Genomic DNA, 16,433 nt, shown 5'->3' with positions numbered 1-16,433 from the left:
TTAATAATCAATAACTGAGAAATGAGCTATGAAATTCTTAGAATAGTGTACCAGGAATAGACTTCCAAGTTCAATTTTTAGCTCTCACCTTAATTTTTCTTGGGTAAGTCATATTTACCACTGTCACTTCTTAACCTATCAGTACAATTTACCTCTTAGAGCTGTCATGAAGCTTAGATGATGTCCTGAAATATTTTGCCATCTTTAGAGGAAAAGGAACTCTAGAGATGCAAAGGCTGGACATTTAGGTTGATATAAATACTAGGTGTGTGAGGAAAACTCCAAAACCTTTGTTAATGAAGACTTTTTTCTTCCATCAGTAGGTGTTCCAGATGACTCTTCTCAGATAGCATCTTGCTGTTTGTCTACTCTGTTACCAAGTGTCCCGAAACCTCGGGCAGCAGAGTTAGTATTGCAAAAAATGCAGCAGTTCAAGAGAACAAGCCCAGAAAAATTGAAACATAACTCTGAAAGTTGTTCAGTTGAGACCATACTTAAAGAAAATGTTCCAAAATCCAGTCAGGAGGAGGATACCCTGAATAATGGTAATGTATCTTCTGAACAGTCAAGAGGTTACAACTAGGGAATAAAAGATAAGATTCTTGGTATCTTTTGTCAGCTTCTTTGAAGTGGTTTCCATTTTTCTTTACACCCTAAGCAGTGTGAATCTACCTTTCTGATAAGAGAACATAAATGGAAAAGGCATGGTATAATCAGTCTAGTGTTGGACCTATAGGAGTAGTCAGTGTTAACATTGTTATGGAGACAGATTTATTGGAGAGCCATCTCAAGAATAGAACTCTTTATTTCATTAAAGTACATCAGATACATTATGCAGATGATGTTGTTGGCCTCCAGACATCAATCATATTTTGTCTTTTAAATAAGGGGAAGATTTTGGTCAAATAGATTCAAAGTTTGCCCCTTATGACTGAGATGTAAAAACTTTATACTATTAGAGGTTGAGATTCAAGGAAATAATGTAGATTTGGAGAATAGTTGCCTCCCAGCCTCAAATTAGTGACTATAAATATATGGTATCTGAAAGATTACCTTTCAGTTGAAACATGGAAGATAAAAGGCAAGTGCTTTAGATTTATTATTGCTGTGTTTTGCTCTCACGAAAGCCTTGGCAAGCCCTGGAAAATTGGAGCCTTAGTATGCAGTAGTCAAGCTTTCTAGTCACTTGGTTTGGTGCATATAGTCTTTTACTTGTGGTACTCACTGGCCTGTCATTTGGTCACACATGAAATGAGAGGGAGCCATTTACCATTTTTTTTAACCATTTATCTTTATCTTGCACAAACCTCATCCTTAATAAATCACAGTAACCTGTCATTTTAGTAAATTTAATACTTATCTATTGAGAGGAGGAAGTATGCTTCCTTCTGTTTAGTCTGAGACCAAGATTAAACTATTTATTATTTTGCAGACTATATTACCTGGCTTATAAAATTTTAGCTAGTGAACTAATGTTATATTCTAAAGTTCCTCTGTGTTGATTGGGGTCTATGTGTCCTAGCTGGGGAAGAAAATCTTTCTAAAAACTATAAAATGAAAATATTAGACTCTAAAGTCCCTCTTGCCATTAGTTTTTAAACCCTTACCTTCCATCTTTGAATCAATACTGTGTGTTGGTTCCAAGGCAGAAGAATGGTAACTGCTAGGCAATGAAGGTTAAATGACATGCCCAGGGTCATGTAGCTAGGAAATATCTGAGGCCTGAATCTAGGACTTCCCATCTCTAAGTCTGGCTCTCAATCCACTGAGTCACCTAGCTGCTCCTTCTCCCCTGCCATTATGATGCCATGATTTTAAAATATAAATTTCCAGAGAGAAATTTCCCATTTAAGAGGTTTTTTTTTCTTTTTCCTAGGAAATGTTCCAAGGCTTTCTGTGATGGAGAGTGATGCTGCTCTGGCCTTGGTTCTGCAGCAGGAATTTGTCCAGGAGACCCCTCAGAATGCTGATAGTCTAGAACAGGAGGGTTTATTTTTCTGCCAGATATGTCAGAAGGATCTCTCAGCAATGAATGCTACTCGAAGGGAACAACATGTTAACAGGTTGGGTCAGCTTACATCGTTACATCTCTAGGTTACCCTCTAGATTAACAGCCACATCAGGGCTATAATAAAATTAAAATGAGTTATTCACCATGATATTGATCTTGGAAGCTTTACAACATTAATATTAATTATACTTTGTTGCTTAAAAGAATGTTAATGGAAACATCACTGGATGAAATTCTACTTTCCTTCTCCTAACAGCCATATAAGATCGTAAGTCTTAAATACTACTTAATTCTTGTACAGAGATCCTTTACAACTGTTTTGCACATAGTTTATATCAGACTTTTACTGTTTATTGTGAAATGTTTTCATTCCTGATTGACCAGCATATCTAGATCTTTTTCCTAATACATTATGTTATAATGGAATTATTATTTTGGGTTTTCTTCTATAGATGCTTAGATGAGTCAGAAAAGTCATTGGAATCTATCTCTGTTGCACCTAAGATTCCAGAATGCCCAATCTGTGGCAAGCCATTCACTACTTTAAAGAGCAGAAATAGTCATTTGAAACAATGTGCAGTCAAGATGGAAGTTTCTCCACAGCAACTAGTCCAAGCAGTCAGGCTTCAGACATTTCAGCCTGATGAGTGCTTCCCATCAGCATCAAGGTGAGTGAGAAGAATAGTGAAGAAGCTCATTAATGAAATGATATTGTCCTTTATTTCATTAAAACTGGAAGTATAGATTATTTTATAGAGAACAATTTTTAGAAATCAGTCAAATATCCAGGGCCACCTTTTTATTGTCATGCAAAACACAATTCTGCATTGGGCAATATTGGGCAAATATAAGAGCAAACTCATACATAACCCAAACCCCAAAATAAAACCATAAATACATTGATGTGAAAGACAACTCCAACAGTTCTTTCTCTGGAGGTGGATAGCATTCCCTGTTATATACATCTTTCAGAATTATCCCAGATCATTGCATTGCTGCTACTGTGTACAATGTTCTCCTAGTTCTACTTATTTTACTTTGTATCAGTTCTGGCAGATCTTTCCAGCTTTTTCTGAAATCATCTTGCTTATCATTTCTTATAGCACAATAGTATTCTATTACCAACATGTACCACAATTTGTTTAGCCATTTTCTAGTTGATGGACATCCCCTCAATTTCCAGTTGTTTGCCACCATAAAAAGAGCAGCCATAAACATTTTTGTACAAGTAGGTCTTTTCTTCTTTTTTATTATCTCTTTGGTATACAGATCCAGTAGTGGCATTACTGGATCAAAGGGAATGCAGTTTTAGAGCCCTTTGGGCACAGGTCCAAATTTCCCTCCAGAATGGTTGGATCAGTTCACAACTCCACCAACATTTACCGCTTTTCTTCACCATCATATTGGCCAGTCTCATGAGGGTAAAGTGGTACCTCAGCATTGTTTTAATTTGCATTTCTCTAATCAAGCGTTGTCATTGTAATCTATCTTTAAGAATGTTGCAAATAAGAATGTTGTAAATAGGAACAGCCAGTAATGTTAATATAGGAATGTGTGTGTGTGTGTGTGTGTGTGTGGGATTGGATAAAGTATCTTTTACTGCTTGTAATAGGTAAGGTAGGTGCCTAATAGCTTGTGGCTACTGCTGCTCCATGTAACTGTTATAGGCTTATGCAAGGATAACTGCTGGAGACAGATGTAAAAAACCCCTTCATTTAATAAGTATTAGAAAAAAAGGTTTGAGGAAAGATAAGGAAAGGTAAGGAAGGTTGAGGATTAGGATTGATTCCCTAGTCTTAAGGGGGGTCTAAGCTTTTACCCACTCCCTTCTAGTTTGTGAGAACTTGCTTCTTGCTCAAGGAACTTGCAACTCCTTAAAGCCCTCCTTAAAACTTATCACTAAAAATTGGGGGGGGAGGGGAATCTATTCTAAATAAGCTATGCTAATTACTAGTCCTCTCAGTTATATAAGTAGGTTTACTGTCTCCTTAGATCTCTTTCAGCTTTAAACCACTTTAGTTATTCACTCTTTCTGCCCACTGCCAGCCCTTCAGGGCCTAGCTAGGCTTTTCTGCCTAGGTATACCACAAAATGGCTTGGCCCTCTCAGCAGCCACACAAAGGAAAACAGTTTTCTCTCTTTCTCTTTTCTGTTGATTTCCCTCACAAACTTAGTCTAGAAACTCTAACCTCTTCTCCTTCACCTGCCACTGGGTTTTTTCAGTATTCCAGGGATCAGAAACTCCAGCCTCCTCCTAGGGAAAAAAACTCCCTCCAAATTGTTCTGGATCACTTCATTACTACTAGTAGAGAAGTCCATTACATACAATTGTACCACAGTGTAACAGTCTCTGTATACAGTGATCTCCTGGTACTGCTCCTTTCACTCTGCATCACTTCCTGGAGGTCTTTCCAGTACTCATGGAATTCCTCCAGTTCATTATTCCTTTTAGCACAATAGTATTCCATCACCAAGAGATACCACAATTTGTTCATCCATTCCCCAATTGCAGGGCATCCCCTCATTTTCCAATTTTTTGCCACCACAAAGAGCTATAAATATTTTTGTACAAGTCTTTTTCCTTATGATCTCTTGGGGTATAAAGGGCCACCTTTTTTAAAGTATTAAGTTGACACATGATTCTTACTGAAAAGTAAATGATTTGAGGAGGGAATAATCCATGCTCATAAGAAGCAAATTGTATATTGTAGATTTTTGTTCTCTGGGGTGCTTTTAAATTTGAAGTTACTTGTCTGGAATCACTTAGTGGTAGCTCTTCCATATGGTTCTTTGTCTCTCATCATCCTAAGTGAGATGCAAATGACAAATGATTCTTGTGGTTATGCAATTTAATTTGTTGAATTGTAAAGTTTCCCCTTCAACATAAACAACTCCACTTTCCTATCTATTAATACTAGGCAAATTGCCAAAATTGCAGATCAGCCAGATGTGACAACAGTTCTCAATAACTCGAATTTTAATAGAATTTTTGGAGTCCTTCAGAAAGATTTTTGCACGAATTAAATGCTTTAATGCTAGTATAGTGGAATTCAATTGCACTTAGGAAAATAAGTTCTCTTTTCTGGAGTAGAGGCCACTTAGATCTGAGGGCAAGGTAAGGTTTTTCTCCCCAACTCTATACAACAGGTTTCAGTATTTAATTCAGCTAAGTTTATCAGGCTCATTTTTATTTGAGAATTCTTTTCTGCTAATGCTCAAGCAAAAATCAGGGACAATTTGGTTGTAGGGGATAGTGGAACAAAGGCAGCTGACTTTTTTTATATAATCAATATATAAATGGTGGTATCGATCACAATGATGTCTGGCCCAATCTAGTACCAACAAAAGATGATAGAAACAAAGTTGTCTGGACCTACCCATATTAGTCATTTTGAGACTTTAAGCCGTTCCTTTGTCTAATAATACACATCTAAACTGTCTCATAGAGGTAAAAATGTCCTATTTTTAAATACAAAAAGAAAAAAGGCAGATATATATATAATATATGAAGATTTTCATTATTAAAAGCTATTAAATTAAAATTATTAAAAAATTAAATTAAATTAAAATTATTAAAATTATTAAAAACAGTAATAATTGATGTTCTTAAAGAAACATTGATATTGTTGTTGTTGCTATTTTTATATCTTCAGTGCCTCATATAATTTAAGGTTTAAATAAACATTTTGCTGAATTGAAAAAAAAATCAAAGGAACATTGAACCTTTTGTTGTATACTTCAGCAAAGGTACCGAAGCCATTTGTTGTTAAGTCATTTCATGTCAGACTCTTTGTGACCCTATTTGGGGTTTTCTTAACAAAAACACTAGAGTGGTTTGCCATTTCTTTCTCTAGTTCATTTTACAGATGGGGAAAGAGAGGTAAACAGAGTTAAGTGACTTGCCTGGGATTACATAGCTAATAAGTATGAAGCCAGATTTGAATTCAGAAGATGAAGGCTCTTGATTTCAAGCTGGGCACTCGATCCACTGCACCACCTAGCTGGCAGATGGTTTAGAGGAAGAATTCCACAGCTTTAGATTTGATTTCATTTTGTATTCAGGTTGTGGTTTCTGATCCCATTTGCTTCCTTCCACATTGCCCAAAATGATAAATTTTAAACATGATACACTAAGTAAAGGTCATTTAAGTAGGTTGGAAGGTTCCAGGTTATAGTGGAAATTTCTAATTGACTTAGAGAGTTTTTATCGAATTTAGGATGCACAGACTTTCCCCAGAAACTTTCAAGTTGGTCCAGGAGATTTTGAAAGCCATCCTGGACTCCACAAGTATTAGACCAGAGTCCTTTTCACCTACCCCATGAAGTGAAGTTCAAAAACATTCATCCAATACCTGATACCTAACTTACTATAGTGAAAGCAATGATTAGTTTTGACACTGAAAGGTAATTTTAAGTGTTTCTGCTTTATTTAGTTTCTTTTTTTTTTTTCCTCCAGCCCATTTCTATTTCTGGTCTCAAATACCCATTATAACTCCTTCACCCAGAAAATCCCATCAATCGTGATCCTTCAACCTAAATTATTGAAAAAAAATCGATAACCAAGCCAATATAATGAATAAGTTGGGTCATTTGGTAATGTTGCTAAGTTCAGATATAAGGAATACCATCTTGAAGCTTTAAATTCAATTATTTAAAGTTGTTTTAAAAAACATTTCATGTTTTATTTTGAACTTAAACACCAAAAAAAGAGGATCTCTATGTATATATCACAATACATAAAGGTAGCTTTATGGTTAGGTATAGGTATCTAGGTGGCTAGAGTTCTAGGCCTGGAGTCAGGAGCACCTAGGTTCAAATCTGGCCTCAAACACTTCCTAGCAGTGTGTCCCTGGGCAAGCCATTTAACCCCCATTACCTAGCTCTTACCACTCTTCTGCCTTGGAACCAATATTTGTTATTGATTCTAAGACAGAAGGTAAAGGTTTTAAAGATAGATAAAGAAGGCTCTTAAATGTAGATATGAATTTCCATTTCCCATTACTTTTTTTTATTTAGAGTATACAATAAATTTTACTTGTTATTTTTGAATCTGTCCTATTCATTTGTGCTTCTTTCTGAACTTCTAAGAATTTTATTTACTTATTTTTTATTTTTATTTATTTACTTATTTATTAAACCCTTATCTTCTATCTTAGAAGTGACACTAACTATGGACAGAAGAGAGGTAAGGGCTAGGAAGTTGGGGTTAAGTGACTTGCCTGTGGTCACACAGGCTGGGAAGTATCTGAGATCCGATTCAAACCCAGGGTCTCCTGACTCCAGTCCTGGCACTCTATCCACTTTGCTATCTAGCTGCCCCAACTTCTGTGCATTTTAAAAAATGTTTCAATGGCCTTTTTTTCAGTGCATCATCTCTCCTTACCCTTAACAAAGAGAAAGAAATGAGGGGGGAAAAAGTATGTGTTTTCACCTTGTGGTTATCACTTTTCTCTTTGTTTTAGTCAGATAAGAGTAAAGCTCCTGTTCATTCCTCCATCTCTTCCTCTAAGTTTGTAGGTTCTTCTTATCTTACATCATAATTATGGGAAATATCAAGTTCTACACCCCTTCTTTCTCTTTTCTATACTATGTATTCCTCCTTCACCCTTCTGGGTTCACCGCCTCTCCCCTTCAAACCCTCAAAAAGAACAAGTCTACTTTTTTGTTTTTTCTATTTAACTTCCTCAATACTATTTGAAGGTATTAAGGATCTGAAGACTCAATTGTGTCTTATCCCCCTATTAGAATATTAATTACATCATCATTCAGCTCTGATTGCTCAATTAAATTTGTTTGTTAAATTATCTGAACTTTTATGCTTATATTTCAGTTATCTTTGTTCTTTTCATCAGAAAATGCTTAAAAGCTCTCTATTTTATTAACACTGTTCCCCCCTTCCCCCAGGATAATATTTGATTTTACAAGGTAAATTATTCTTAATTGCAAGGTCATATCTTTTGCCTTTTGAAATAACGTATTCGAAGATTTTCTCTGGTTTCTATGTGAGAGGCATAAATTTTGACAATTATATTGATGGGATTTTTCCCTTTGTCGTTTTGAGAAGAGATAATCTGTGGATTCTTTACCTTCTGGTTCTAATAGATCTAGGCAGTTTTAATCTATACTCTCCTATGAGATGGTATCTGGGCTTTTTTTTTTTAATGGCTTTCAAGAAGTCTAATGATTCTTTTTTTTTTAAACTCTTACCTTCTGTCATAGAGTCATGTATTGGTTCCAAGGCAGAAGAGCAGTAAGGGCTAGGCATATGGGGGTCAAGAGATTTGCCCAGGGTCATATAGCTAGGAAGTGTTTGAGGCCGGATTTGAACCTAGGACCTCCTGTCTCCAGGTCTGGCTCTCAATCCACTGAGTCACCCAGCTGCCCCCTTTAATGATTCTTTTTTTAAAAATTTAACTTATAAGAAAAATTTTCCATGGTTACTTGATTCATGTTCTTTCCCTTCCCTCCTCCAAACCCCCTCCCATAGCCAATGCGCAATTCCACTGGGTTTTACATGTGTCATTGATCAAGACCTATTTCCATATTATTGATATTTGCACTAGGGTGATCATTTAGAGTCTTTATCCCCAATCATATCACCATCAACCCAGGTGATCAAGCAGTTGTTTTTCTTCTCTTTTTCTACTCCTACAGTTCTTTCTCAGGATGTGGATAGCATCCCTTCTCATAAGTCCCTCATAATTGTCCTGGATCATTGCATTCCTTTAAAGACCAATTCTGGTCTTTAAAGACTAATTTTCAGCTGTGATCATTTGTGTTTCCTTTTTGGTTTGGTCTGTCCTGCTTTTCATGGATTCCAGCTGTTTAATTCTGGTTTCCAATTTGCTTATCATTTCATTTGATTTCTGGGCTTCTTTTTCCAGGTGGGAATTTCTAGCTTTTAAACTGTTATTTTCTTTTTGAACTATTTCCCACTTTTATTGCCAAGTTTCTTCTATCTTTCTCATTTGGTTTATCATCTCAAATTTAAGCTTCTCAAGAGCTTGTGACCAATTTCCATTTGGGGGGGGCGGAGTTTGGATGTGTTTACTTGTTTGTCTTCCTCTGCTGTCTCTTCTGTAGTCTCAGTTTTTCTCCATAAAAATATCCAGCATCAATGCCTTTCACTTTTTCTTTTTGGTGGTTGAAGATTATATTTCTTGGGTGTTACTGGCCATTGCTTTGTTGGATTTTTCCTTCCCTTCCCAGCCAGAAGACTGAGTGAGGAGGGCAGGCTTTCTATGTATTGAGCTATGGAACCGTTTTTGCCCTGGGGCTATTTTTTGAGTCTCTGTGCATCTGCTGTGTGTTGTCCCTCTCTGCTCTATCTCTGTGCCCAAAGTCCGAGTTCCTTAGCCTCCTGGGGTCCCATGTATTTCTGCTCTCAGGAGTAAGTCTGTGGTGTTCTCAGCTAGCTCCCTAGAACCTAGAGATTGCCCTGTGCTCACTCTGATTCTGGTGAGCTGGCTCTGACTCTGGCTCAGTAGGTGGAGTGGGGGAGGGTTGATCAGCTCATGTTTTGGTGGGAGTTATTTAACCCCCTCATAGCATGGAAATGCCCAAATCCCACCTATCTTCAAGGCTATGTCCTATAGTGGAGCCCCTTTGCTCATCTGATTTTGGTTTTTTATCCTTTTGAGGCACTTTATATCAGTTGGTGGTGAGGAGAAGAAGAGCCTTGCTTCTACACTGCAGCAATCTTAACCTGGAAGTCTCTCTAATGATTCTTACATTATCTTTCCTTGATAGCTCTTTTCCATGTTATTTGTTTTTGATATCAGATATGTGTTTTTTTTTTCTATTTGAGTGTTTTTTAACATTTCATTGTATCTTGGAGTGTTTGATTTCTGTTTGGTTCCATCTGGTTTTCAGGGAGTCCTTTTCTTCAGGAAGAACTACCTCATCTTTTAAGTTATTCCCTTTTAATTCTTTTCTTCGAAGCTTTAATTTAATTTTTTAATCGGTTAATTTCTTCTAGATATTATGTAGTTCTTGGGGGATATACACTCTGCCTTTTGCAGCTATGTTTGCAGTTCTCATGGATTTACATTCACAATTAATTTTTTATATTGTTTAGTGATTAAAAAAAAATTAACACTCCAGCTTTGGTTCTTGAATTGTGGCTTTGTACCAGAACCAGACTTTAGTCTCTGTTCTACTTTTAGGGGAATTAGTTGCTCCAGCTTGGTCTTACCCTTTCCCTTCTGGGTTCCTGTGCCCACCTGTTCCTCCCAGGATTTGGCCTCCCAGAATCTTTGAGGTTCCAAGGAATGCATCTCAGGACAGAATGTTAGGAAACTCTGAGCCCCTGGGTCTCAGAGGACACTGGGGCAAGTTCACTATACTGGTGCTTTCTGATGATCTTCAACAATAAGGTTTTCTTGGGAACCATCTATTCTTGCTGCTCTCTTTATTAGATTTCCATGGATAAGAAAAAGCCTTGCTGACTTCTAAAGTTTTTGAATAGTAGAACATTACAAAGTGTTTCACTATTCTAATCCTTACTAACTTATTTTGTCTTCAGCACACCAGCTGGCAGATCAAAGAGGAAAGGATCAACCAATGAAAAGAAACCACAAAAAAGGCGTAAGACAACCAAGACAGAGACCATGTCAGAGGACCTTCTTGTTGCAATGGCAATGTCCCATTCCCTGATGGAACAGTCTAAGACTGTTACAAATGATAATCTTGGAAATGTGTTTTCAAACAACATAAAGCCAGGATCAGGTACATGAGAGTAATGCTACATTGGCTCCTAACAGGTCTTGGGTCTTTTTTTCATTTTATTCATTCAGAATATGTTGCTGTATAGGTTTCATTGTCAGTTTGTCCATTCTTATTCATCCAAATTGTTTTCTATTTATCTTTAGAGAAGAAAAATTGGAAGAAGAAACTTATTTCCCCACCTCAATTGTTAGTTCAAGATTCAGAGACTTATCTTCAACAGATACAGGATAGAATTGCTATTCTACTCACAGAGGAATTAGTGTTATCCAGCACTGCACCACTTCCACTGAGCAGAATTTTGAAGGAAGAGATGGGCAAGGCACATTGGTGTTTGCCACAGCCTGAAGAAAAGCAAGGCATTCTATGGAAGGGCAGCTCTTTGACAGAAATCTGGCCTCTGGAATCTTTTTATGCCACAGGATTAAGCCCTTATATTTTACCCTGGAAGCCTATGAAGGTGAGATTTTCTTATGACCATACCCTCTAGAAGTATGGGGGAGGAACTGATGGGTACAGAATTTTACTGGGGGTTAGGACATTTCCCTGCTCTGCCGTTGATTGTGGAGGTTGGAGTAAAGCACTTTACTTTCGAAATCAGTTTTTCTGTCTATAAATGCTTATTTTATAGGGAAAGGACCCATGAGATCAGTCTGATTTTTATTCCTATCCAATTACAGCTAACATGACTATCTATGTAACTCTGGTTTACATACAGATTCGTTGACATAACATTAATTGGTACATGATATTAGGTGAAATAGCCACATGGAATTTCCATGGGAACAAACTTATAAATAGCCTGGTAAAAATATTAACACTTGAGTGTTAATTCTACTGAAACTCCATGGTTTATTCAGATAATGCCAGCCTATCTGGTTCAGGATTCTGCAGTGAGTAGGGTTTATGATATATTAATGGCCTTATTTTAAAATTACAGTCAGAATATGCTGTAGTAGAGATGTAGTTGTAATACCAAAGGAAGGAAGTATATGAGATTTCATCTCCCTCTTTCCTTCAATTTGATCTTTTCCAAGTAGGCATGCCTTTGATTTTTCAGATCAGAATCACTACAGATATATGGCTTAATTATATCTTCCTCTAAGGTACTTTCTTGGTTATAAGTTCTATAATCAGGTAGTTGAGTTTTGGGATAGTCTTTCATGGAATCATAAAGATAGGTAGGAGATCTCTCAAGATTCTTCAACAGATACAGCAAGATGGTGGCTTAGAGGCAGTGAAAGTTTAGACCTTTGAAAACCCTTCCTCACCAATTAAAAACAAAATGCTTCAAGGGGACTTAAAACCAAATCTAACAACAGGACAGAACTAGGGAACCCTCCTGCTGGACTCAACTTAAAAGGTACCCCCCCCCCAAAAGCCTGAATTCTAGAATACTTGGGTTTGAGGGGAAGGAAGAAGGAAGATCCCAGGCCTCCCCACCTAAAGTGCTAAGCCTCCAGCCTGGATGGAATCTCTGGGCAGGCAAGGGCTCTAGTCCAGAGGGACTACCTTGCTGGCACAGCTGTGCCAAGCTCAGGGCATTAAACACAGGTGGCAGGGAGGCAGCTGGAGGAGAAGCACAGAGTAGGCAGCCTAGTCACAGCCATGAAACTTCATCTTACCCCCTTCCCCCTCTTCTCGAGGTTTTGGCCTCAGGGCACACCAGCTTTGCAGATCAACTCCACCCTGGCTCAATCTTATCAATAGGGCAGATAAGCCTTCAGAGGGCAGGGAAGCTCAGGTTCCAACACCCCTCCCCCAGATTGCTCTGAGAGCCTTGCTGACTGAGCTCCAAAGGCAAAGGCTACAACCTTGATAGCAGGGTAGGAAGTCCAGCTCCTTTTTAGCTTCTGCTGCCAGTTGGGGAAGATCTGATATTAGGGCCCAACCTGATCAATCAGCAGAGCAGAGAAGAAGCCCCTTCAGGACAGAATAGCCCAAACCGACAGATCTAGCACATAATCAAAGGATCAAGATTACAGGCAATTACAGGGAGGGAAGAAGGGAAAAATATGAGTAAACAATTGAAAAAGAAAAAAGAAATTACAATCAACAGCTTCTATCTAGGTAATGAACAAAGAACAATTGGAACACAGGAGGACCAAGGAACACCAAGAAAAAACACAGAAACTCCAGCAAATTGAACACAGGTTTTGGAAGAACTCAAAATACAATTCAGAAAACAATTAAGAGAGGTTGTAGACAAATGGAAAGAGGACGTAAAAAGCAAAATAAGTCATCTGGAAACAGAAAATAGTGTCTTAAAAGCCAAAATTAACCAGAAAATGAAATGAAAATGAGGCAAAGGAGATGAAAGATCAGGAGGAGAAGGATGACCAAAAAGCCAGGGATGAAATTCAGTCTTTAAAAACTAGAATCTAACAACTAGAAACAATTGACTTCACAAGGAAGCAGGAAGCTACAAAACAAAATCAAAAGAATGAAAAAATTGAGGAAAATATGAAACACTTCATCCACAAAATGGAAGATCTAGAAAACAGGTCCAGGAGAGACATCTTAAGAATCATTAGACTGGGACTTCCGGTCAAGATGGCGGTGTAGAAGCAGCGAAAGTTCAGACCTCGGAAACCCTTCCTTACCGATCGCAAACAGAGTGCTCCTAGGCCACTGAAATTCAAGCTGAACAACAGGATAGACCTGGGGAAACCTCCTCCTGGACCTGGATCAAAAGGTACCACACCCCAAAAGCCAGAACCCTAGATCACTCGGGTCTAAGGGGTAGCCAGAAAGAAGGTCCCAGGACCCATCCCCCCCCAACCCAGAGTGCTGAGCCCACAGCAGCAGTGGGAACCTCAGGGCTCTGAGGACTCACCTTGAAAGCAACCCGAGCCAGTCTCCGGGGCGCCCAACACAGACGGCAGGGAAACATAGAGAGAAGGGGGAAGCCTGTAGCCCCCTGGCTGGGTCCTTCCATCTGAGTCTCAAGGGAGGTCCCAGCTTTAGGGCACCAGCTGAACCCAATCCCATCAGGAGCCCTCAGAGCTACTGAAAGGACAGAAAACTCAGGGCTGGCAAAGGGGTTACTCCGAAGAGCTTACCTTGAAAGTAACCCGGGCCAGTTTCTGGGCATTCAACACAGACTGTGGAAGAGGAGGTTGCTGCTTTTCTTTTTCTTCCTTTTTTTTGGCTCCGGGATCATTCGGCCCATACCACCTGAACCTAATCCCATCAGGAGCCATCAGAGTCCAGGCAAGCCACGACCCCTCCCCCCTTAGAGAGCAGGGTCTTCTGAAAGAACCAGCTGAACCTAATCCCATCAGGAGCCCTCAGAGCTACTGAAAGGACAGAAAACTTAGGGCTGGCAAAGGGATTGCTCCAAAGAGCTTACCTTGAAAGTAACCCGGGCCAGTTTCTTGGCACTCAACACAGACTGTGGAAGAGGAGGTTCCTGCTTTTTTTTTCTTCCTTTTTTTGGCTCCGGGATCATTCGGCCCATACCACCTGAACCTAATCCCATCAGGAGCCCTCAGAGTCCAGGCAAGCCACAACCCCTCCCCCCTTAGAGAGCAGGGTCTTCTGAAAAAACAGAAACCTAGAGGTAAAGTCAAGATGGCAGCCTAGAAGGAGCATAGATCTGGCAGCCTGGCCAGAGCTTTAGAGATCCTCCATATCGGCTCCAGCCGTCCAGGAAGTTTAAAACTCAGAGTAAACCCAGCCCAACTAAGCTGAACTCAATCCCATCAAAAGTCTCCAGAACACAGGGTAGCCCAGGCTCCCCATCCATCCTCATTGACTGCTGGACTTTAAGCCAATCAAAAGCCTCCAGAGGACAGGAAAGCTCAAACCCCCAACAACCCTCCCTCAGAGATTACACCAAGAGATCCTCTGTTAAAGCTCCAAGAGGGGAGACTGATAGAAGTCCCTAAAAAACAAAAAAATGAGAGGAACAAGAGCACAGACAAATACGGGGAGGAAAGAAGGGGTGAATTTGAATAAACAACAGAAACAGAAGAAAGAAACTACAATAGACAGCTACTACTCACCAAATGGAACAGAGGAGGAGAGATCAGCAAACGATAAACCAGAAATCCCAGCGAATTGGATACAGGCTGTGGAAGAACTCAAAACACAACTAAGAGAGGCTGAAGACAATTGGGAAAAGAACATAAAAATTAAGATAAGTCATCTGGAAACAGAGGCACTTGAACTAAAACAAGAAAATAGTGTCCTGAAAGCCAAAATCATCCAGCTGGAAAATGAGGCAAAGGGGATGAAAGATGAGGCAAAGGAGATGAAAGACGAGATAAAGGGAATGAAAGACGATCTTCAAAGAAACTCAGACCAGAAGGAAAAAGACGACCAAAAAGCCAAAGATGAAATCCAATCTTTAAGAACCAGATTAAAACAACTAGAATCAAGTGACCTCACAAGACAGCAGGACATTATAAGACAAAACAAAAAGATTGAAAAAATTGAGGAAAATGTGAAGCATCTCATTCACAAAACAGACGATTTAGAAAATCGTTCAAGAAGAGACAATTTAAGAATAATTGGACTACCAGAAGACCATGACAAAAGAAAAAGCCTGGACATAATACTAGAGGAAATTATCCAGGAAAACTGTCCCGAAATCCTAGAACAAGAGGGGAAAGTGGAGATTGAAAGAATCCACAGATCACCCCCTGTATTTAATCCCCAACTGACAACACCAAGAAATGTTATAGCCAATCAAAAACAATCAGATGAAAGAACAGGTATTACAAGCTGCCAAGAAGAAACCATTCAGACACCATGGACACACGGTGAGGATAACACAGGATCTGTCTGCATCCACACTGAAGGACCGAAAGGCATGGAATATGATATTCCGGAAAGCAAGGGAACTAGGCCTACAGCCAAGAATAAAATACCCATCAAAACTGACTATATTCTTACAGGGAAAAGTATGGTCATTTAACACAACAGAAGAATTCCAAGCATTCATAAATAAAAGACCAGACCTGAACAGAAAATTTGAAGTCCAACCACAGAACTCAAGAGAATCATCAAAAGGTAATTTTAAAAAAGGGGAAAAACAACAACAACAACAAAAAAGGTTTTTTTTTAAGAGACTCAATAAGTTAAAATGATATGTATCCCTATAAGAAAAGAGGTCATTGGCAACTCTTAAAAACTGTTGCTATCACCTAAGCAGCTAGAAGAACTACACTCAGAGGGAACAGTGACAAACCGTATAGGATGAAAGGACAAGACATAAATAGGTATATAGATATATGCATGCATAAATACATATACATGTGTGTGTATGTATATATATATACATGACTAAAGCTAAAAAAGAAAAGAGGTTATGACTAAAAGAAATGGGAAAAGAAACAAATGGGGGTAAATTTATATGTCACAAAGAAGCTCATGGCGGGAGGGGGGAGAACATCAATACACTGGAAGGGTAAAGAGGTTGGAGATAGGAAATACTCAACCCTTACGTACTTTGAAACTGACCCAAAGAGGGAAGAACAATCCAATCCATTGGGGAAGAGAATAGATTTGTGCCCTATAGGGGAGTAGAAGGGTAAAAAACAGACTGGTGGGGAGGGAAGCAGTACAAGGGAGGGAGAGGGTGGGGGGGAAATTTTAAAAAAGACTACAGGGGAAAATAAGGGAGGGAATAAGAAGGGAGGGGGGTGGAAAGGGAAATACAAGGGGGACTGATTTAAAGTAAATCACTGGACTA

General features: G+C 38.8%; 1 protein-coding gene across 8 annotated transcripts in view; it reads left to right on the top strand.

Annotated features, from left to right (window-relative positions):
• SLX4 (SLX4 structure-specific endonuclease subunit) overlaps positions 1-16,433 on the top strand; it is a 61,873-nt gene that overhangs the window by 6,417 nt on the left and 39,023 nt on the right. For 5 of the 8 annotated variants that reach the window (XM_007499082.3, XM_056805814.1, XM_007499083.2 and 2 more), the window contains 5 exons: positions 321-545; positions 1,877-2,063; positions 2,464-2,679; positions 10,536-10,738; positions 10,882-11,195. In XM_007499082.3, the coding sequence (XP_007499144.1) occupies positions 321-545; positions 1,877-2,063; positions 2,464-2,679; positions 10,536-10,738; positions 10,882-11,195 (1,145 nt within the window). The remainder of the gene's footprint in view (positions 1-320; positions 546-1,876; positions 2,064-2,463; positions 2,680-10,535; positions 10,739-10,881; positions 11,196-16,433) is intronic. The other 3 variants (XM_056805812.1, XM_007499084.2, XM_056805813.1) reach the window with 1 other exon arrangement.

The sequence above is a fragment of the Monodelphis domestica genome, chromosome 7 (genome assembly GCF_027887165.1).
Source record: "Monodelphis domestica isolate mMonDom1 chromosome 7, mMonDom1.pri, whole genome shotgun sequence".
NCBI classification, from domain to species: Eukaryota; Metazoa; Chordata; class Mammalia; order Didelphimorphia; family Didelphidae; genus Monodelphis; species Monodelphis domestica.
The sequence above is the reverse complement of the archived record's forward strand: the minus strand, read 5'-3'. Positions and strand labels throughout refer to the sequence as shown.